This window comes from Panthera uncia, assembly GCF_023721935.1.
Source record: "Panthera uncia isolate 11264 chromosome C1 unlocalized genomic scaffold, Puncia_PCG_1.0 HiC_scaffold_3, whole genome shotgun sequence".
Lineage (NCBI taxonomy): Eukaryota > Metazoa > Chordata > Mammalia > Carnivora > Felidae > Panthera > Panthera uncia.
The window spans coordinates 16,446,440-16,469,114 of NW_026057584.1; the positions used below are offsets into that span (position 1 = coordinate 16,446,440).

General features: G+C 42.7%; 1 protein-coding gene across 3 annotated transcripts in view; it reads left to right on the forward strand.

Moving 5' to 3' along the window:
• Nucleotides 1-22,458, forward strand: part of EPHA4 (EPH receptor A4) — a 149,587-nt gene extending 127,129 nt beyond the window's left edge. Inside the window, exons 11-19 of one of the 3 annotated variants that reach the window (XM_049615825.1) lie at nt 1,395-1,508; nt 1,767-1,952; nt 6,341-6,402; nt 6,859-7,068; nt 8,921-9,070; nt 12,522-12,715; nt 16,316-16,471; nt 16,821-17,750; nt 21,932-22,458. In XM_049615825.1, coding sequence (XP_049471782.1) covers nt 1,395-1,508; nt 1,767-1,952; nt 6,341-6,402; nt 6,859-7,068; nt 8,921-9,070; nt 12,522-12,715; nt 16,316-16,471; nt 16,821-16,935 — 1,187 coding nt within the window. In that variant the 3' untranslated portion in view covers nt 16,936-17,750; nt 21,932-22,458. The remainder of the gene's footprint in view (nt 1-1,394; nt 1,509-1,766; nt 1,953-6,340; nt 6,403-6,858; nt 7,069-8,920; nt 9,071-12,521; nt 12,716-16,315; nt 16,472-16,820; nt 17,751-21,931) is intronic. The other 2 variants (XM_049615826.1, XM_049615827.1) reach the window with 2 other exon arrangements.
• The last annotated feature ends 217 nt before the right edge of the window (nt 22,459-22,675 follow it).

The following is a 22,675-nucleotide window of genomic DNA, read 5'->3' on the forward strand; positions in this document are numbered from 1 at the left end:
ATTCAGGACTACTAATATCTCTTTAGTGGGTTCTGCTTATTCGGGGGTGGAAGAATAAATTCAGAGAACTGGCCCTAGAATGACTTGACGAGGTAGAAGATTCCTAAGATCCAATAGAACGTTTTGAGATGATGGCGTTGTCCTCTACCTGCCCTGTCCAACGCATTAGCCAGTAGCCACGTGCACTATTGAATACTTGAAAAGTAGCAAATGTGAATGAGGAAGCACATTTTTAATTTCTTTGATTGTAAGTGATTTACATGTAAATAGCAAGGTGTGGCTAATAAGTGCCCTATTGGACAGCAGCACAGGGAGGTGGAAAGAAGAGACAAACTAGGGGTAGGAAGAATCATCTTGAGAAAGATTTTCTTGGCTACAGCATATAAAGCAATAAAGGCTATGGAATGTCTGACAACCTTCCATTTAGTCACCTTATTTTCTTTCTAAAACCATATTTTTAAAATTTGCATGTGGTATATATATTTTTAAAAACAAACATGACTTTTTTTTTTTTTAATTTAAATGAGATGATGAGGACAAGACTGATAGTTCTGGAAAATCAAGGAGATTAGGCCAACCAGTGCCCTACACCCTTTCTGTGCCCCAAAGCCCTAGGAGCTCTGGCAGGGAAAGGAGAGGTCCCAGTAATTACTGATGCTTCTTGTCCCAGCAGCCCTGAATTTCGGCTGCGAGTTGTCTGTGGGGTTTGGCTGAATGACACTTCCTGATATTCTAACCATTCACAACTAGGCTATAACGTTTTCTCCAACTGCAGCTTTCGGATGACCTTCAGTGTCTTTACTTATAACACCTTCTTCCCAAAGCAGAATAAATGTGGAAGCCCAGTACAGAGTGTATATTCTCCAGTCAGCTGGCTAGCATTGTCCCTCTTGTCTATTTTAACCTAGCTTTCATCTTCCTTTGTTAATTATCGGTCACGTGCTTAATTGGTCCAGATATCGGGCACCGTGTAAATATGGCCGATTAAGAAAGGAAGTTCCCATTATCTTCCCTGAGCAAATGTAGCTGCAGATGGTGGGTGGGACACGAGCAACCGATTTGCACAAAGGTATTCAGCTAACACATTCCAAATTTTCTTGTAGAGACTCTCTTTTCCTCCATGGGATGGGTTGTTTTTAAAATTTCCTCCTTGAAGGGTGAAGACATTCCAGGAAGTCAGTAGAGCTGTGGCCTCTTAAGTAGCTAACAATTCTTTGTTTACCCACTAATGAAAACCAGAGCAAGAGTTTAAACATCTCTGTATGTCTATTGCTAAGTATGTTTGTCATGCTAAGAAAACTTCCTCTGCGAAATATTTTTAGACGCGGACAACTTAAATTCGTTAGCGGTTTCTGAGAAGTATTCTGCCAGCCTGTCACGTGTTTCTTACTTAGGTGTTAGAACTTACGTGGACCCCTTTACCTATGAAGATCCCAACCAAGCAGTTCGAGAATTTGCCAAAGAAATCGACGCATCCTGCATTAAGATTGAAAAAGTCATAGGAGTTGGTAGGTGTTTGAGTGTCTCTCTAATGAGCAAGCCTATTTTCTTTGTGGATATTAAATATACCTATGCGGATTATACAAACGTGTACGAACATATCGCGCGTACAGGTATGTATGTAAATAGCTGTGTACGTGAAATTCCCTTGATCTATGTAAAACATTAGAGTGCCTGGCATGTAAGCAGGACGCAACAAATGTTAGCTCTTACTTTCATCTTGAATGTGTTTCTGGCCCATCGTTGATTCGTTTTCTCTCCCAAAGGTGAATTTGGTGAAGTATGCAGTGGGCGTCTCAAAGTGCCTGGCAAGAGAGAGATCTGTGTGGCCATCAAGACCCTGAAAGCTGGTTATACAGATAAACAGAGGAGAGACTTCCTGAGTGAGGCCAGCATCATGGGACAGTTTGACCACCCGAATATAATTCACTTGGAAGGCGTTGTCACCAAATGTACGTGGGGCGCTCCTTTTACAAAGCCAAGTTAGAAGTTCCTGGCAAATGAAACGCACATTTTCTTTCCAGGGAAATGACAGATGGAGCAGACCCACTGATTGCTAATGGGAGGAAATCAGTGCAGGACAAGTCATTAATCTTGCAGTCAGCTCTCAATGGGTCTATGGTTTAGGCTGATGCCCTATTTCCAAGGCAGCTTGTGTGAGATTGTAGGGAAATTAATATTGCAGATTTTTGGTCTGCCTCGCCACCTTCCAAACCTTTGCTAGACCAAACTGATTGTCACAGGGTAGGCGCAAGCAGATGGTAAGCAAAATAAAATGTAAGTACTTTTCGTATGGAACACAACAAAAGCTCGCCACGCCTCGTGCTCGAACCTTCAGTCCCAGATGCAGGGAGTGAAATCTTGGAAGTCTATTTACAGCAACACCTGGTTGAACCTTCCTTTTTTAGCCCATTAGCATTCGCGGAGCCTGCGAACCACGCTTCAGTTAAAATACGACCCAGCGCAACAGATGCGTTTTGTGAAGCAAACCCTGAATACATCTGTAAGGCTGGCTGAGACCCATTTTTAAGGCACCACATGGACAGTGAGCTGAAGCGGTTACTACTGAAGGGTGGCTCTGTTCTAGGAGCCGCAGTACCTCCTATTTCATTACACAGCAAAGATCTTATAAGCCCCGGGGCCGTGTCTCCAGGAAGGCCAAGGTTCCTCTCATTTGATTCAAGGTGCCTGTGAGAAGCACCCTCAGTGAACACGTGCAGAGTGGGTAAAAGGGAGCCGTGGGGAGAGAAGAGTAGGTTAAAAGAGTAAAACTTTGGCCATTAGCTCTGGGGTAGGGCAGAAAGTAAGACCCAAGAGCACATCATCTTTTAAGAAGAGACAATAAGGAGGTTCCTAAAAAGTGAGAGAAAGTGTGCCTTCATTCCGAGGTCCTCCTCAAGCTTAAACGTCCATCAGAATTCTGGAAAACGTGTTCAAACAGTTTCCTGGAGCAGGTTTTATTCCTCAGGTGGGGTGGGGCCCATGCGTTCACATTTCTAAAGATCTGGAAGGTGAGGCAAAGGCTTCAGGGCACCGGACTTGGAGACTCCCGTGTCCACGCCACTGCTAGGAAAGCATGTGGTCGTGACCAGTTAGTTGCTCAAGATTTCGGTTTCCTCATCTACAAAATAGAGATAGAAAATAGAACTTGCCAAAGAAGGTTATTTTGGATGAAAGACCTCCCGTGTTTAGCATAATGCTTGGCAAATTTAAACAACAGAAAACTTCCCTCAGTGTTAAATGGTAACGCTATGTCTTAAGAAGTACACCTTTCCCCATCATCAGAATCCCTCAAAAACGGAACCTTGGTGCCAAGGGTATGTGATTTCCCACCTAAGGCGAAGGCTATGATTAGCACAGAATACCTCTCTTTGCTTTTTAAGATTAGTTTTACAGACAGGATATTTTTCTGTTGCCCGTTGGCCTTCGGAGCTGCCCAGAGCCCTTCACTACCTTAATTGAAAGATAACATTCTGTTTAAATACTTCTGCAGGGGTCCAGTTTCTCAAAAGGAGGCTCTGTTCAGCTTGGGGTGTGTTTCCGGCTGCAGACAGTGATTTTTGTAGCACCTCTGCAGAAGAGAGGAGAACCAGGGGATCCCTGTATTAAAGTCCCACCGCGCCTCTAAAACCCGTAGCTATTACAGCTGTAACTGTTATAAACGACTGGATGCATTTGCATAATGCAGTTGTCACTGAGTGAAAATGATTTAAAATTTCCACCAGAGGAATTGGCCCCTTCCCCCCCCCCCCCCCCCCCCCCCCCCCCCCCACCACGTCCCTGCCTGTTTCAGGGGAGGAACCACCTTCCCTCCGTGAGGCCAGCTGAGCCCCATTTTATAAGCCCCTCTGCTTACGGAGACATTCATCTTTATTTCTCTTGGAGCGCTCATAAAGATTCTGACAAATGGATACTTTTAATAAACAGAAGAAGGAATGTAGAAAAATCGTGAAGACCTGCCAACAGTCAGAGGAGGGAGGCGCGAGGGCACAAAGGTGATGTGGGAGCGTGTGAATTCATTACCAGCAGTTACTTGAAGAACTTTTTAAGCTGATGGGGAGATGATACATTCCCTCCACCACCCCTCCCCCCGCAACTCTCTTCTGGGGCTTCTACTCTCTTGTCCACACCTCCAGAGGGATCTGGTGAGGTAGAAGTAGGTGTTAATGCAAGAGAGTCCATCTCACTCATTGGTTGACGGAGTATCTTTTGATTGAGTTGGGTTCATTACCACTCACTTGGATGCATTTGGTCTGTCCGTGGCCGCACATGTAGAGGGTAAATGAATCTAAGACAGAGAGCTTCGGGGCACCTGGGTGGCTCAGTGGGTTAAGCATCGACTCTTGATTTCGGCTCAGGTCATGACCTCAGGGTTTGTGGGATCGAGTCCCCCACCGGGCTCAAGCACCGAGCCTGCCTAGGAGTCTCTCTCTCTGCCTCTCCCCACACCCTCTGTATTTTCTCTCTCTCTCTCTGTCAGAATAAATTAATAAAATTAACTTATTACACATTTGTTTAATAATTTATAAAATAAGTAAAGCAAAGAGCTTCCTATTTATTATATTGAGGGAGGACAGAAAAGGTGTTCAGAGACGACTCCCTCCAGCTGAGGGGAAAGACCGGAAGTGGTTTTCCTCACCCTTTGATCGAAGCCACGACTTCCCCTTTTTCTGCCGGATTTCTTTCATTCATCACTGAAAATAAACTCTCCATGGTATCATTTCCTCATCCAAAAGTTTTACCTCGGAAAGATTGCTTAGACATGATACCAAAAACACAATAAAAAAAAAATGATTGGGGTTCCTGGATGGCTCAATTTCATCTCAGGTCATGATCTCAGGGTTGGTGAGTTTGAGCTTCCCGTCAGGCTCTATACTGTCTGTGAGGAGCCTGCTTGGGATTCTCTGTCTCCCTCTCACCCTGCCCTTCCTCCCTTCTCTCTCTTATAAGTTTAATAAGTAAATAAACTTTAAGGTAAAAACATTAAAAATAAGTGATTTTAAAAAATGGTAACTTGGACTGTTAGGAGATTGAAAATTTCTGTTCTTCCTAATTTTTGCCTCTGAAATAAAGACATTTCCCCCCTCCGCACATCAGAACAGAGTGTATTCTGGGTGGCAAAGGTATTAAGTTAGGATGGTCACAGGAACTTTCCAGCAGTGACCTACCCCAGTCCATTTTCCCTGACTGAATGTCTAAGTCCAAACCGTCCACAAGTATAGCAATGAAAGTGAATATTTTTGATTTATCAAACGAGCATTTTATTTTCCTCCCGGGGAATCTTTTATGTTCTCTTTGCTTTAACCTTTCCTTTAGTACAATATTGAGGATTTACGTCCCCACCCCAATTCCCTCCCACAAACACTATTTAAAAAGAAGGAGTTTCAGATCTTGAGTCCATTGCCAGCCATGAAGAAACTAAAGAATGATTCCTATTTCCTAAGTTCCTCAGAAAGAAAACTAAAGTAAAATAAAAGTTTTGTCCCCCCTCCACTTCTCCCAAACCTTAAATTCATTTTATTCTCTTTGCTAAAAACAAACACACACACACACACACAACACACACACACACACAAACAGGTGAAGGGGAAGCAAGGATATTCTAGTGCTGAATTAACTTGTCTCCGTTGAAATAATTTCCTGCAGCTCTTCTCTGATTTTTGGTTTTTTTGTTGTTGTTGCTGTTGTTGCTGCTGCTGAAGTCCGCTTAAAGGACCAAATAGGATAACTTTTTTTATAGATAGGAAAGGGAAAAGAAAGGAGATATCTCCCGATCTGAGTAAGGTGGTGTTGGGGGGGGGGGGGGGAGGAGAGGGGTTAATATTGTGCATGCTTGAGCTTTAAGATGTGTCTGAGTAATGAAGTATCCTGCGTAGTTACTGCTCTTAGAAACTTGAGTTTCTCTAAATAAGTAAAAAAGTTTCTCTGTCCATTGATTCCTTTGGCATCACACAAGTGGCTCTTCTGGGGACAAAATAAATTAATTATCCTAAAGATTTTTTTCGCCTTTAAACAGGCCGGCCCATTTATCTTCTTCCCCTTTTGCTCGAGAGAGCAATTATCCATTCATGTGCTCCCTGGATACCGGAGGCCACTTTAGTTAAAGACCTTGTCAACAGGCCACCCAAAGGGTTAACCTTCCAGATGGAATTTAAACCTACCCGTCCTTTTAATATTTCATTCCTAGCTCCCCACAGCTGAGGCATAAGCTTGGCTTGTTTTAATTAAATTAGATCGCACAAGACAGGTGTCTTGGCAGTAAAATTGTGCACAGCCCATTTTTATCTCATTAACTGCAGTGCTCATCAAGGGTTTGTGTTTTTCTTTCTGAAAACTCTAGGTAAACCAGTAATGATCATAACAGAGTACATGGAGAATGGCTCCTTGGATGCATTCCTCAGGGTACGTGACTACTTTATATTAAACCCAAGAATGTCGGTATTTAGAAAACTCTAACAGACTCCTTGTGTCCATTCTGTTTAGTTGTATTCATGGAATTTTTTAATGGGGCAAGGGAAGAAGAGGAGAAATAGAGAATGATGTGATTTTTAAAGGCTATTAAATAATCCATGTTCAATGAGGGTGGTATTTGATTTATTCTTGCATTGTGGGGCTATGTGAGCCGTAGATTCATTACAGTTGGATAATTTCCATCTACCACAGGAAGCAAACCCAGTTCTTAGGATACACTCTACTAGTGAATTAGTGACTTCGGTCAGAAAGGTCCGGAAATAGTGTGGCATTTCACTGCATGCTTGATACAGAAATCCAAAAAGATCTAAGTAATAATAAATGCTTTGGTGAAAATTAATTTGGCCTAATGCTAATGAGATTTTTCCTCATTCCTTTCCTATGCAGAAGAATGATGGCAGATTTACTGTCATTCAGCTGGTGGGCATGCTTCGTGGCATTGGGTCCGGGATGAAGTATTTATCGGATATGAGCTACGTGCATCGAGATCTGGCTGCCCGGAATATTCTGGTAAATAGCAACTTGGTCTGCAAAGTGTCTGATTTTGGCATGTCCCGAGTACTTGAGGATGATCCGGAAGCAGCTTACACCACCAGGGTAAGGAGGATTTGCGACCTCTGGGTTTTGAGTCTGATGAAACTGTTCCTCTTTTCTCACTTTGATGTTTAAGCCCTTTGTGATTTTGTAAGTTTCCTCATCCTTCAGAGCCTCTTCATATCCACACATTCATTTTCAAGCTGTATTTCTGAGAGGGATTTTGAAACCACCTTAAGATGTGTGACTGCTTTAAAAACTGCAAACTAGAGCTTTGAGTAATTATTGTATTTATTACACTTAATTTTTCTTCTTTTCCTTCCTTCCTTCCTTCCTTCTTGTTTTCGATTTTCCATTTGATTCTTTTCTATTATTAAAAAGCCTTCTTATTTTAAACAAGGTAGAGCAGTGTTTCTAGTTGGTTGGCCACTGAGTCTGAGGATGTGTATACAGCATTTATAAATCATTTACACTGTGCAAGGAGTTTTCAACTTTAATGGCCTTTGTTTTACTCCTGGTAGATAGGCCGGATTAGGGCACAGTTAAGAGTTATCAGTATACAGTTAATGGCTATCCTCTCTTAGCTGGACAATCTGAATATAAGATACTAATGGAAGAAACAGAATCCTAAAAGTGTTTGGCCATTAGGGCTGGGCACTGCTGAAATCAACGGAAAGCAGACATTTTCCACTTTGCATTTACAATCCTAAGCATTGTTTTTGTTTGTTTGGTTGGTGGGTGGGTTTCTTTTTTTTCCCTGGTAGTGTTCTATGGCCGTGGCTCTAGCTTTGAATCTTACACATATATCGACTTTTGAATTCTAAGTCCATTCATGTAAGAAAGAATGCATCTTTGTGAATACTGAAGATCTTGTATTTTTACCAGTTAGTTGGAGAGGAAGATTAAAGGAGGCTTTGAGAATGATACATTTACGTAGATTAAACCTTAGCCAACTAGTTAAGGAAGGTGGAAGGCAGCACAAGCGTCCTTCTGTATAGAACAAGTAGAAATGTAACACGCTGGGTTTTCAGTGTTTCAGTCACACTGCAGTGAATCAATGTAGTTTCTAGTACTGTTTAGTGTCTTGTTTAGTAGCCTCAGTAAAGCAAGCTTTCAAATGGTGCTCTCTGGAACCACTGGAGTCTCAAGTTAAGTTGTATTAATTTCCCCAGATGGAACCTTAGGCAATTTGAAACTTGATTAAAAACACCTTTCACCTAAGTGTAATAACCAAACAATAGACATTTGGGGCAAAGAAAAAAAAAAAAATAAGCACCAATTTTAAACTTTTTCTGGGTAATAGTCCGTTCCTTTGCCACATTTGCAGGTGCCCTCCCTCCATTAAAGTCAGTAATGACATTAGCATCTGCTCCTTGTCTTCCTCTAAGAGCCTGTGTAATGTATTATCTTCTAACCATGTTAAGCATCTTTCTCATGCTATATAAAAGTAGGACGGCAGTGTGGAGGATAGAAAATTTCATATTTAACTTCCTTAGTTCATGACTCCAGAAGCAATGTTAACTATCGCCATTGTGCTGCTGGGTGAGAGAATTCAGCAAGAAGTCAAAGTGAGCGTCAGCTACGCATCCACTGATATACCGTAATAACATATGCATGTTGTAAATCCTGCGATTTCCTTTCTCCTACAATATCGCCTGAAGCAGAACTCAAATAGGTAGGCTCTTTAAAAAATAATTAAACAGATTACTTGTTCACTGCCCTGTGACCAAAGAAAACACATGAGAAGTGTCTCAACTTAGAAGACTAGTTAAAATAAACAAGTCTCTTATTATTGTTGGGAGAGCTATCTCAGGAATGCTGTCGTCCTGCTTGGCAAACAGTAAGAACATTCAGGGACTAAAATGGCACATCAGTGATGTACTTAGGGAATAACTGATGGCTCGAACGTTCACAGGGTGGCAAGATTCCTATCCGGTGGACCGCGCCAGAAGCAATTGCCTATCGTAAATTCACATCGGCGAGTGATGTATGGAGCTATGGAATCGTGATGTGGGAAGTTATGTCCTATGGAGAGAGACCCTACTGGGATATGTCCAATCAAGACGTGAGTCTTTATGTTCTGAAATATATGTCTCTGCACTGAGATTCAGGAAGGATCGCATCAGTCTATGATGGAGTAGGCTTGAGCTTGAAATGATACATGAAACTCAAGATTCTCAATACAAATGTGTGTGATACTCTAGTTAAACCTCACAGTCATGGATTTCAAGGGCCAAAATTACGTCGCCTAAATGGGGGTAGCATGAGAGACCAACTCAGCAGATCTATATTTTTATCTCTAAATTTATAGATTTATATTCGAGAGCTTTATCTTTTACGTGATTTATGCTCCGATCCACAGTGGCATACAATTCAACTTTGATTTCCAGGAAAATACAAGGATATATGAAAAACGCAAATTTCACATGGGAAAAAATGGACACCAAGGGTTTATCTGAAGGGAACTAGTGAATATTTTAAAGCTGGCATAGTTGTAATTAGAGCTTGCCCCTTGAGGACTCTAAAATAAAGCTTCACTAAATGACCCTTTGTAAATTATGCACATCCCTTTAAATGTACCATCTGGACTACTTCATAAGGGAGTATCCACAATGCCTGCAATTTCAGAAAAGCATTCAATAATGACACTAATAAGATTCCAGAGTAATAGAATTTAATTACAAACATCTCCAGTGAAAAAGAAGGAAAAAAACAAAAAAGCAAAAAACTTGGACCAAGGGGTCTTCCCAGAACACTTGTTAGTTATACGTGTGAAGTAAAATATTAGCACACAGGGCTGACAAAGGCGTGGCCTTCAATTTCTCAGTAAAAATTACAGCTTAGAAAAAAATCTCCTTTTCAAAAATTTTCTCTGATGTGGAATGCTACCTGACCATCTGCTTTGCCTTGAAACAACAAGAAGTTGCACAGCCTTGGCTATTAGGTGAAGAACTCGAGAAATCGGATGCTGGTTGCCTTATCGATAAAATAATGGTCAGAGCAATAGAGAAACTAACGCACTCCACGGCGAGGGGCGCAAAAAAGAATTCGCTAGCCAGATTAAGAGGAATGATGGTGTTGACATTGTGTTATCTGTTAAGTTATACAGAAAAGTTCATAGCAGATAGGAAGAAGGCCAGCAGCTAGCATAACTAGTAGGTAATTGCAGGCTGGAAAAAACTACAGAAGTGAGGGGTGTGTAATGCGTTGTTTGATGTGATTGTACTACAGACACCTTCCAGTACCTACCTTGTAACAACATTTGTTTTCGGATTAGAGACTTGACGGAAGGACAAAAACAACCTAAATGAGCAAGTAATGCATACCTTGACTCCTTTAACGATGTGATACTTAAACTCTCTTTCAGTTGGTGGCCGTGACCAAATGCTCAGAAGAGCAGCAACTCTCAAGATCCTGTCCGTTTCCCTGCCCTGAATATTTTCAGACCCACGGTTTTGGCAGTTTCTATATTACGTTAAAATAATTTTTATTGTTTTAAACTTTGCAGTTGTCTGGTTTTCTCCGCGAGGAGCATTTGAAGCCATTTCTCTCCCGCAGATCATGTCGACCTGTCGTTCCCGCGTGTTTGTCTCCATTGGGTTCTGCGTAGGACAGGAATCGATAGGAAATGTAACCGGGAAATCACTTTCATGAGTAGAATTCATTTGGCATATGGTGAATGGACTCAAAATAACTGTCGCAAATATGGCAAACTTACCAAGTTTTTTGTTTGTTTTACTCTTCAGCCCCCCCAAAAGCATTCAGCAGTAAACTGAGAAAATATGCTTTGTTAACCCACAAGCCATCTTCCAAGCTGGCAGTGGAGAGGGAGCTAATGAAAGAGTATTAAGCAGTCTGAGGGTTCATAACAAATTGTGTTATCCTGGCGTTAGCCCAATATTTCTCTCCTTCTCATCAATTCAATGTAAAATGTTGTCATCAAGTCTAGAGTCAACACCATGCACCTGGGAAGATAAAAGGAAGTCAGAAGATCAAACTGACTTCACGTAATTGCCAGAAATAAAGAGACTAATGTTTAGTAAGATAGCATGTAGAAGTCTACTCTAGGAGGAGTAGTAAATAATACGAATACAACAGGATGTTGGCAAAAATACACGGGAGAAAAAGGATCAGGGGGCTTAATAAATCACAAGAGGACTGTCAAACTGTGTGCCAGCTGAAAAGACAATAATCATACTGATACATAGAAACTGGACCCAGCTGAATTAACTGTTTGCTGTGGAAGGCCAGTTGTTGAACAGGAAATATAAACCCCACTGCGGGGTGAATCCAGCGTGGCCACTGAGATGGCTAGAGCTCTGGGTGTTTCATTAGCAGCTACCCATTTTGATAGAAACCAAATGAAACTGATTTAAAATGAATAAAACTTTTTAAAAAATCTCCAGACCAAAAAAAAAAAAAAAGGACTTTTAGAATTTCATCGGATTCCCATAAATGATGCTAATGTGTAGCCAAGAAATTATGAAATACTCCCCCTCCTTAAATTTGGCATGAGTCCTATGATATTCCATTACTGGGATTCATACCCTAAAGATGGGGGGCTTTGCAAAAGGCCGATAAGAAAACTACTGTAATACCTGTGAAGACAGATGCAAAAATTTTGAATGAGAAGAAAGACTGTTAGAGAGTTAACTCACGTCTTATTAAGCAGGGAGAACTCTGGGCAATGAGACAATTACCGTCTACCATTATAACTTCTTTCCTTAGATGTGGAGAGGTCCCCTTCAGAATGTGAATGCTCGAAAAGAATTTTTTTCTTTTTTAATTTTCTTTGCTACTACTTTTTTTTTTTAATCCACTTACTAACACCTTTTAACAAGGCCAACTGTCAGACAACTGAGACCCAAGAATGTGATGTGGGGTTGGTATATTGGTGTATTTTGGTTTTCCAAAAGGAAAAAAGGTTGGCCATGTGGAGGGTTTGAGGAGAGTGCTATTTTAGAGAGAGGGAGCGTCTTCTGGATTGGGAGGTCTGGAAGGAGGGCTCCTGTACTGACCCATGAGCTGTCTGTGCAAGAGGATACAGACTTAAAATGAGACAACGAGACGTTCATCTTGGACGCAACTGTGAATGCTTCTGAAGGAAGATCTGTAAGGCGAGGCTAGAGTGTCTTTCGTTACGAGGGCTCAGAGGATGCTGGATAGCAGGAGGAGGAGGGCGGTCACCACGTGATCTCCGAGAGCCAGCCCAACACCAGGCTGTTGACCTGATTGTGTTCTAACCACTTCGGAACACTGATGCGTTCTTCACTTTAGAATTTCAGATTGGCATTGCCTGTCATCTGAGAACAGCTCATGGCAACAGCTGGCTTCCCTGTCCCGTTGCCAGCAACACTCGGGTCCAGCTTTGGCTTCTGCGAAGAAATTGGTGCTGTTCCCATGCTCGAGCTTGCCGGCAGCTGAACGTCCAGGGGAACTTGCGGGTCGGGAGGATGGACCTCTGACAGCAGCTTCCCCTGGCCGCTTAATATATAGCGTTCTGTTTTCTCTGATAGGTGATTAAAGCCATCGAGGAAGGCTACCGGCTACCTCCTCCAATGGACTGCCCCATTGCACTCCATCAACTGATGCTAGACTGCTGGCAGAAGGAGAGAAGTGATAGGCCGAAATTTGGGCAGATTGTCAACATGTTGGACAAACTCATCCGCAACCCCAACAGCTTGAAGAGGACGGGGACCGAGAGCTCCAGGTCGGCCATGCCTTCTTAATAGTGATGTATGATATAATACATTAGAGGTGGCAGGCGAGCGGTGGCTCACTTTTAATTTCTGCCTTTTAGTCAGAGGCCACTGCACAGCTCTCTGCAGCCTGGGTGGCTTCTGTCTCAGTTAATGGAGTATTTATGGTAGTTTTGTTCACCATTTCGCAGAGCCTAACACCTGTCGGGCCTCAAAAAGTAGTACGAAAACAAACATAAAAACAATTAAAAAACCCAGCAACAAATAGCTAAAGTGCTTACTTTATTATGCTGGACCTGAACATTTAGGAAGAAAGATAAAATGTACTTTGGGAAGACATTCAGGTCACTAGATGCTATACTTGGGGAAGGGAAAGGAACACTGGATTAGTAAAAAATGAGGAATAGAGGACAGCTCTTCATGCACTGTTTTTAAATTTTTTGTTTAACATTTATTTATTTTTGAGAGACAGAGAGAGATAGAGCATGAGCGGGGGAGGGGCAGAGAGAGAGAAGGAGACACAGAATCTGAAGCAGGCTCCAGGCTCCGAGCTGTCAGCACAGAGCCCGATACGGGGCTCGAACCCACAAACTGGGGGATCGTGACCTGAGCTGAAGTCGGATGCTCAACCGATTGAGCCACCCAGGCGCCCCTCTTTAGGCACTGTTTTAGGTTGACTTCTAAAGGGTTATAGGTGCATACAAGCTTACAAAGCACAAAATTCGGTTTCAGTTCCTAACATTTCTCTTTACTGAGTCTTTCAAGAGTAGAAGGAAGCAGGACCAAAATAGAAACTGATCAAGTTGCAAAGCATATGGCTGAATGTTTGAGAAGGGTTTTAAAAATGAATATAATTGAACCATCTGTAAAATAGGTAGTTGTTCCATTGGAAAGGGCAAAAGGAAGAAGCGTGATCAGTCCAGAAGGAAGATCCCAGATACTCCCGAGTGCTCTTAATTCAATAGGAACTTTTCAACCTGAAGACGGAGCCTCTCTGGTGTTAAGATTCCGGATACCTCGATAGCGGTCCCACCCCAAAGAGTATAGACCGCCCTTGGTAGTTAAATGATTTAAATGAAGACTAGCATAAGATAATCAGCTGCTTCGAGCCTGCAAGAAGTAAGGTATCTACTCACCTCCAAATCTGCAATTCTCCAAGGCTCCTCTTTCATCATGACGCTGAGTTAAAAATTGGAGGATTTTTTTTTTCCCACAATGTCCAAGACCTTCCAGTCTCGGTCAGTGCAGGGAGCTCCCCCTCCAGTCTTCTGCAGACTTAGCCTAATGGTTGCGGAAGAGAAGGTATATACGCTGATTATTTCAATGCACGAAGAATCTGGAACAAGCAGCAGAGACACCTTCTGTTCTCTTCTGGGCTTTCAGATCCCTTGGCATTTGCCACAGCCCAAGAGTTTAATGATCAAGCTCTTCTGAAAGAACACTTAGGATGGTCTAAGTTCACATCTTATTTCTGCCACTTGATAGCCAAGTGACCTAAAAAAAAAAAAAAAAAAATTTTTTTTCCCCTAGCATCTCCAGGCTACTTTTTGTTCTTCAATTCTCTGATATCCAGTTCAATTCTGGCCTCTTCTATTCCAAGGTGAATTTCCTCCAGCTTTTAGGTCTCCAGCTCCGGATCCCATGAATTTTGTCTGAAGGTCCTAAGGCTGGTTCATTGGTATTTGGTGCTTCTCCTGCTGGCATAAACTCTTCGGCCACTGATATTGCATAATGTGTGCTTTGTACAATTATGCAGAACAAACTGAGAACAGAGTTATTGGATATACTTTTTAGAATTCTAAATTCTTCTCGCTGATGGTACTTCGGTAGCTTTGATGCTGATTACTGCTTGCTGATAATGGGATGTAGTATAACATTGTATGTGATTCAGCACAAAATTAGGCAGATGTCATGGTGTTCCACAGAGAGCACAAAGACTTCCAGAGCAAGTTTGCAAATAATCCTTAGAGTTCATTGATAGTGAATGAGGTTATTTTCATCCTAAGGTCATTTTGACCTTGTCGGGTACCTAGAGCCTACATGTTGCCCTATTCATGCTCTTGGCTTAAAGTTAGAAACGCAAACTATTGGTCTTGTCTAATGATGAATATTATTGATAAACATGAACACTAATGTCTAAAATTCTATGTGATGTTACTTGTTATTGGGGGAAGAGTTAAATCTTGATTATTCTTGTCATAAAAATTCACACAATTTTACTCAGAAAATTAGACTTAATTGAAATAACGGACATAAAAATTCACAGTGGCAAGCTACGATTTGGACACAAAACTGATTGATAAAACAAGTCTTGTTTAAAATAGTTACATAAGAAAGAATTTGTGCAAACCAAAATAATAGGTAAAAATTATAAAATAAACAATGGAATTAGATTAATTTTGTCATGCAGAAAATTAATCAAGGCATTATACCGACTTAATTTTGTTTTCGCAAGAGAATATATTCTTTTTGGCTAAAAATTCAGTAATGATGATATTCCTATTCAAACATTTCTATGTAAGCAACGCAGCCTCAGGAGGAAAATTAGGTCAGAATGTGAAGATCAACCCCATTCTATAATTTCTAGGGAAACGGGAGCTCCAGGAAATATAATAAACAAGTAGCCGTGTTCCTCTACAGGTGATTAAAGGTGGTATAAAATACCTGGTGAAGGTCTACCCAATAATTATTAAGTAGTTTGATGATAAAGAGGACTATGTTTCTCTTGACAATAATTATTGTATTATCAGTATCACGAGGAATGGCAAAATTCCCGCCTTGAACTGCAGTCACTCTTGACAATGACCTGACGTAAGACACCTGGCCTGAGAAATGCGTAGACTAAGAAATAAGTTCATAAAAAGTGCCTAGAGTTCATTGAAATGATTATTTAAGAGCCCCAGCAAGGGAAGACGAGAAGCGCATTCCGTAATCCACGCGGTGATCAAAGTGGCCATTCTTCCTTCCCGTCTTGGCACACGTGGTGGTCAGGCATGGGCTGATTAAAGAGGGCATTAACTCCCTGCTGTCCCCAAGTTTGTTTGAATGCACTGAGCCTGCCTTGCAGACCTGGCTGGGCGCACGCTGGACTTGAACTCTTGCTGTTTTCTCCGCTCCATCAAGTCTGGCGAGTTGCAAGCTCACAGTGTTTTGTTTTTTTTTTTTGTTTTGTTTTTTTGTTTTACTCCTACTTCACTAGGGTTTCCATAGCTGCTGTCCTGAGGTATGTAATAGTGCTGGCAGGAATTTCCCTCTTCCTGCAAAGACTCAACGGGTATCAGCCACAAGGTCTCCCCCAATCTTTCCCCCCAGGCTGAGATGTGAAAAGACTGGGATGATCCTCAGTATCCCAAGAGGTCCCCATGAAACAAATGTGGGAAGTGGAATCAAGGGCAGAGAGGGCGATTGATACATGTTTTAGTGACTTTGTGAGATGAGGGGCAAAAAAAAAAAACAAAAACAAAACATCACACGATGACATTTGACAACAGGCCGTCCTCTAAAAAGCCCGTCCTTGGCATTTCAATGCCTATCTTAGGCAATCTGACTTCTGAGTCTTGCTGTCTCGCTGATGGTTCTCGTCTGTCCACACTTTCTCGTTCCACCGCCAGACCTAACACCGCCTTGTTGGATCCGAGCTCTCCCGAATTCTCCGCCGTGGTATCCGTTGGCGACTGGCTCCAGGCCATTAAAATGGACCGGTATAAGGATAACTTCACGGCTGCCGGCTATACCACACTAGAGGCTGTAGTACACATGAACCAGGAGTAAGTACTCAGCGATGTAACACCAAAGGGTAAATCTAGATTTAATAGTATTTGCCGTTCTTGCTTTGAGCTGCATTATCCTACTCATTAAAAAAAAAAAAAAAAAAAAAGAAAGAAAGAAAGAAAAAAACTGGAATGCCTTTCATTTTGATCGCGTGTAATTTTTGCACAGCCTCTCGAGCACCTACATTGTTGCATTAAATCGCTTAATTAGACATGAGAACATACCTGCCTTGTTGTGCCGTATGAGCTGTGGCTGATTCCAATGTGTGTCTGCATGAAGCCCCGAAACGAGATTCTCGGCCCTCATGCCTTTTTCTCTCCCTCTCACTTCTCCCCCTACATCCAGTGACCTGGCAAGAATCGGCATCACAGCCGTCACACATCAGAATAAGATTCTGAGCAGCGTCCAGGCGATGAGAACCCAAATGCAGCAGATACACGGCCGAATGGTTCCTGTCTGAGCCAGCGCTGTCGAATAAACTCAGAACTCTTGAAATTAGTTTACCTCATCCATGCACTTTAATTGAAGAACTGCACTTTTTTTAACTCCGTCTTCGCCCTCTGAAATGAAAGAAAAAGTGAAATACCTGCAGCGTCGCCCGGTGTACAGATTTTGCTGAGATCGCGGGGCTTACGGAAATGACAGACCGTCGCTTGAATCGAGACCTGGAACCCATTGTGTCTCAGAAGTACTCCGTCCGTCACCAGTTTGTAAAATACACGTACCTGTATAAATAGAACACCACCTCCGGGTTTTGATGAGTCTTTGCTGACAGACACTGAGCTTCTCTGAGACATCCTTGATCCTCTCTCCATTTGGAATTACAACTACAGTATTTTGTTTGTGGTGTAAATGACCGTCCTCTTGCTCTCACCGGAATGAATACCATGCCCAGGAACATTTGGGAAGGACTCAGTCGTAGCTTCTAAGGCTTGGTTCTTACCACGGAAAACAACCTAGGTGAAGACCGCGTAGCTCATCGGGCCACCTGGTGGCTTATGGTGACCTGAAAGTCATCATAAGGGGCTGGAAAGAAAAGGAAAGTGGATTTTTAAAAATAAAAATAATAAGAATGATAATAATAAAACCCAAACACCTCCCCGTCACTGGACAAACAAGGTCTGTTTCTTTGGGCCTGAGGCTGTGCCATATAAAGTCGTATTTTGGGACTCTACAAACTTCTTGTAACTACCTTATGGATAGTGGACCGTGACAATCTTGAATAGGGAACTTTCACACTTCCCTCCTTTAAAGAAGCAAACCCAGACCTACAAGGTAAGGCAAAAGAATCCGCAATGGATCTTTCTCCAGTGAAAACTCTTTTTTTTTTTTTTCTTTTTAACTCGATCCAACTTGAAACACCAACCAATAAATATTCTTTCATGACTGTCAGGCAGTTAGGGGTTCTTTCAGGATGTTAGTCCTCTCTTGACTGTGGGAGTAGAGACCGGTATGGAAGCCAGTAGGTTCTTCCCTGTTGTTCCTTCGGGAAGAAGTGAAATAGGAACCATATGAAGTCAGGTTTCGGAACATGGCACCTAGACCCCCGCTGGCTCTCTCTCACACTGAGTTCCTTTTACCCTTTGGTGCCCGTCATTCAGGCCACAAATACTTCCTATCTTTGGGGTGCCAAGTAATCACCTCTAATCTGGGATCATGCCTCATTCTTTGGAGACTTGCTGCAGTTGAGAAATCCTGGAAGGTCCATCCATTATTCTTATTTTCTGCCCTGCTCCTGTAGCCCCGGCACCAGACGGTCAGCCAGGGAGGATTTACCTCGAAGTCAGGAGTGAGACTTGGAACTTACCTTGATGTCCTCGCTATTAGAATGTGACCTACCGGAAAACATGGCTTCTCATCCGTAAAGGCCGTGAGCCTTAGATCCTTCTATTTTAATCCCGGAATTTTCCTCGTGAAACGTGAATTAAATGGCTTTGTTTATTGTCAGAAACAAACGACCTAACTCTTTTTGCCTGGACAGATTTTAACTTCTTAAATGCTTCCATTTGCACTACTTTTAAACAAAAACTTGGTTGATTTTAACGACCTTCCTCCCCCCGCCCCCCCACCCTTGGTTTTATGCTGAAAGCTATTTCTTATAGAGCAAAAGGCATGTTCAATCTGATGCTGTCAAATCATGACAGTTTAGTAAAAACCTTTTTGCGACGCTGGTTGTAAAAGCTTTTCTCTTCAGAAGGAATGTGAAATTTCTTTCTTTCTTTTTTTTTTTTTTTAAACTACTCCAACAATTTCTGTTTTAGCACCACTTTTGCTGAACCCTAAGAGTTCTGGATATTCATGTTCAAAGTTGACAATGTAGGTGGGGTTTTTTGCTTGCTGTAAAAAAAATAAAAAATGTATATGTTTATTTTTTTCCTTCAGGGAATCTGTGGAGTGTTTTGTTTTCAATCTCCACGGTGCAATTCAAATAAGGTGGCATTATGACATTATCTTGTAAGTCAAAAGAGTGTTTCCTTGCATACACTGAATAATTAGAAGTCTTGCTTTCTTCGAGGCGGCAGCTTAAGACTTGAGCTATTTTTTCTAAACGCTGAACATACTCAAAGCAGAACGTTTCTAAAGAGAGAACGTGTCAGCTCTAAGATACCCTAACGAGTTAATGCTGGACACTGCGCGGCCGTCGTCGCGTTGTTTTCTCAGCACGTATCTGTGTACGTGAACTCATCAGGCAAGGATTGCAAGGTGGCACGTGAAATCTTACGACGTTCAAAGGTTGCCTTCTGAGTCTTCATTTTAACACGGCGTAGGAGGTAGAGTCCAGGCCAGGGGAAAGGCCAACAGAGGGCTTTCCGAGTGCCCACAGTATCCGGTAGCTGTAAAAGTGAAACCTCACTGCTTCTGCGAAGTTACACATTCTAGAAGAGAAACAGGAGGACAGTGGGAAGGTTGCATTGTTTCCCAGGGCACGGAGCCAGGCTCTGGCGCCCAGACAGCTACGGATTTGAAAGCCAGCTGAGATGTTGACACTGGGAAATTCGCTCCATGTTTCTTTATAACTCAGGTCCTCCACCTGTAAATTAGAGATGATGATACTTCAACAATAACACCTTTCCTAACACACGGCGTCGTCGTAAGCGTACGTGACACGCTCTCATGTAGAACGCGCCGGGCTTCACGGAAGGAAGGTGCACTCTGCCTCCTCCAAGGTTTTCCGAGTGCTACTCATCCCTCTTTCACTCGGGAACCCAAATGTTGCATTGCGACATGCTGGAGTGAGGTGAAATGAAGTTCAATGGTAGGAGCCGTGCCCGCGAAGCCGCTTCACCTTAAATGGATTCGTGAGGATGTGATTTAAACGTGTGTCTGTACAAAAGGTACACCTACCTTTGTAGACCTACCAAGTACTCCTTTGTCGCTTAGCCTTGGAATTCGTGACATTGTGTTATAATTGAAAAAAAAAAATGAAACGCACAAGTCCGATCCCGTTGTAACGAATGGAACTGGATGGTAAAGACACTCCAATGCCTTCGTAACGGATTCAGAGGAACAATGCTTTGTTTATTTCGATGCAGTGAAAGTCACATCTTTCCCTCATGATGCCACATAGACCACATGCTTTGGTCTTTGTCCAAACACGTCCCCATGATAAAGAGGTTGTCTCCATTCAAAGGAGCTAACGTTTATTTTTCTCCACCCTAGAATATTCTGGCATCAGCTAGATACAATCCTTCATATTTCCTACCCTTGTCACTTCAAACATCCAACCCTTTTCACATACACAGTGAGTCCCCAAATAGCCCACTTCCTATTACCAACTATTTTCATAACATGTATTTATATCCAGGCATTTAGTGAAGAAGAGGGTTGGGGAACTGAAAGGGAACAAAAGTGTTTTGGGACTCCTTTTTCTCCTCTAAGAGTGGAATTTCTAGCAGTACAACAAAATCACCTTCCAAAAGTGTGCCTATCCATATGGCGTTGGTTGTGTTCCAACAGTCTTAAGGTCATACTCCTGTTCTCCTTGTCCTGCATGTAAATACATGCCTGCCTGATTAAGTCTCTGCACAGTCAGGTTTCAGGAACTACATTTGATAGACGTACTAATTTCCAGAGAAGACACAGTTGGAAAAGTAGATCCAAATCCTTCTCTTTCTTTCTTTTCCCCCCCATGATTGTCAAAATGAATGATGTTGACAAGAGGCTTCTTGCAGGGAGGGCTTGCTAGTTATAACCGTACCCACATGTATAATTTTAAGTTGCTTAAGAAGTAATCTCTCTCTGAGTATTTTATAAGAAAACTTTATTTCTCTCTCTCCAAATAGACTAAAGTGTTCTCTACAAGACCAAATCATGGCTATTGACCTCAAAGAAACTAACCTGGATTTATATCTCACACACGACAAACACGCATAGGTACAAAACCAGCATGTAAATGATTGGTTTAATAAAACGAGCTAAACTGTCTTTGAAGATACGTTCCGGCCTTAATCCTTGCTCTCTCGATACCTGAGGTCATTCGCTGCCAAACATGGCCGTTGTGGGGGAAGACACAGTCCCCAAAGCTACCTTGATTTTCAGTTGTCACAAAAGAAAGAATAGGAACTGCTTATTCGGGTTTGCGTTGATAATTGTGGGGACAGTGGAGAGCCACGGATTCCATTGCATCGTGCTGATCTACCCAGTGCTAGACTGATGGGGCAGTCGTGACTGATTAGTTCTTGGTGGGCTTGAGCCCCCAAAACCTTTCTCACTGGCACACCAAATGTTTCCCTGTGCCACGGCCCAAAGGGTCCCTCTCTGTGCCCGGTCCATGCAACTCGTATGAATCCTTTACCAGATACTCTCCTTCATTAGAAGTTCCTTTGTGAGAAAAACGTTCAGTGATTTTTATTTCTTCGTTTGCATTTTTGCCAATCATGTCGTTGAATAATGGCGGATCGTGGTGTTTCCAGATCTGTTGCCACGACACACAGTTTCCCTCTTTGGAAATACTGGGAGCTAGTATCCGGGGCTTTACCTGTAGCACAGTTTGCCTTTCACATCATTTTACCTTTCTCCTCTTACACAAATGAATCATCACAAGTCAGAATTTTCATCTCGCAGAGGCTGTTTGCACAGTGGATAAGGCATGGCTATAGCCTCAGACTGTGTGGGTTCGAATCCCCGCTTTGCTACTTCACCATGTGTGACATGACCATGAGCAGATTGCTCGGCTCTGCTGCGATTCAACGGCCTCATCCGTGTGATAGGAGGAAGACTAGTCCCTTCCCCCAGTTGTTATAACTGAGCTACTAATAAACACTTTTGTTATTGTTGTTACTATAGTGGTCCTGTTTCAGAGGAGGAAAGCAGGAATTCATGCTCTCCCTCCTGAGCTGCTTCTTACTGAGCCACACCGACCCTTACGTGCTTTGTTCTTGCCCGTAACGTTGGCTGACAACCGGCTGGCCGTATTGGTTGATGTTTTGTCTAAAACCTTGCTCCTTTCTCTACAGGGAGTAGATTCTGCTATCTTGGCCTCACAGCCCTTCCTGTCTATCACAAAGCCCACAGAAGAAAACAGAACACACCCTCCTCAGTCCCTTCGAGATGTGTTTCTTCTGCTTCCCCTCTGCCAGTTCTGGAGCAAAGACCCTGATGAAACAACACCCGTACCTGAAAAGAACAAATGGCTGACGTTCCGATCTCCTCTCCCAGTGAAAGAGACAGCAAACGTGCGAGGCTCAGCACCTGTTCTCCCGTTGCACTGAGGAACGGACTGCCTCGCAGCACCAACTCCGCAGAGCCCTTGTTGCTAAACTCCTTGTGGTGTTATTTATATGTATTTCCGTATCTCATTCCTGTGCGTCACTGCTGCATTGGTGCGGCAGCAAGTGACCCAAGGCTACAGGTCTTACGACGGACACCAGGTTGGGTGCCACTACGCAAAACAAAGCCAGTTCCCATGAGCTGCCTATGATATGCATTGCTGAAGTCACATTTTACCCAGGGTGTGCCATTGCAGTGATATAAATATATTTTTTTCCTAGACTAAATATGAGCTGACTATCTCTTTTGATGTGTGTACATAGGTGTGAGTGTGCGTGTGCGCGGGTGTGTGTGCACGCGTGAGCGTCTAACCTCATGCTTAGACCTGCCTGCGAATGTTGTGGAATGCTACACCCGGAGAGTGCTGGCTTTTCCACCAGTCCTGAGATTACGAGCCACGTGCGACAGTGGGCCTGGAGACCGCACCCGTC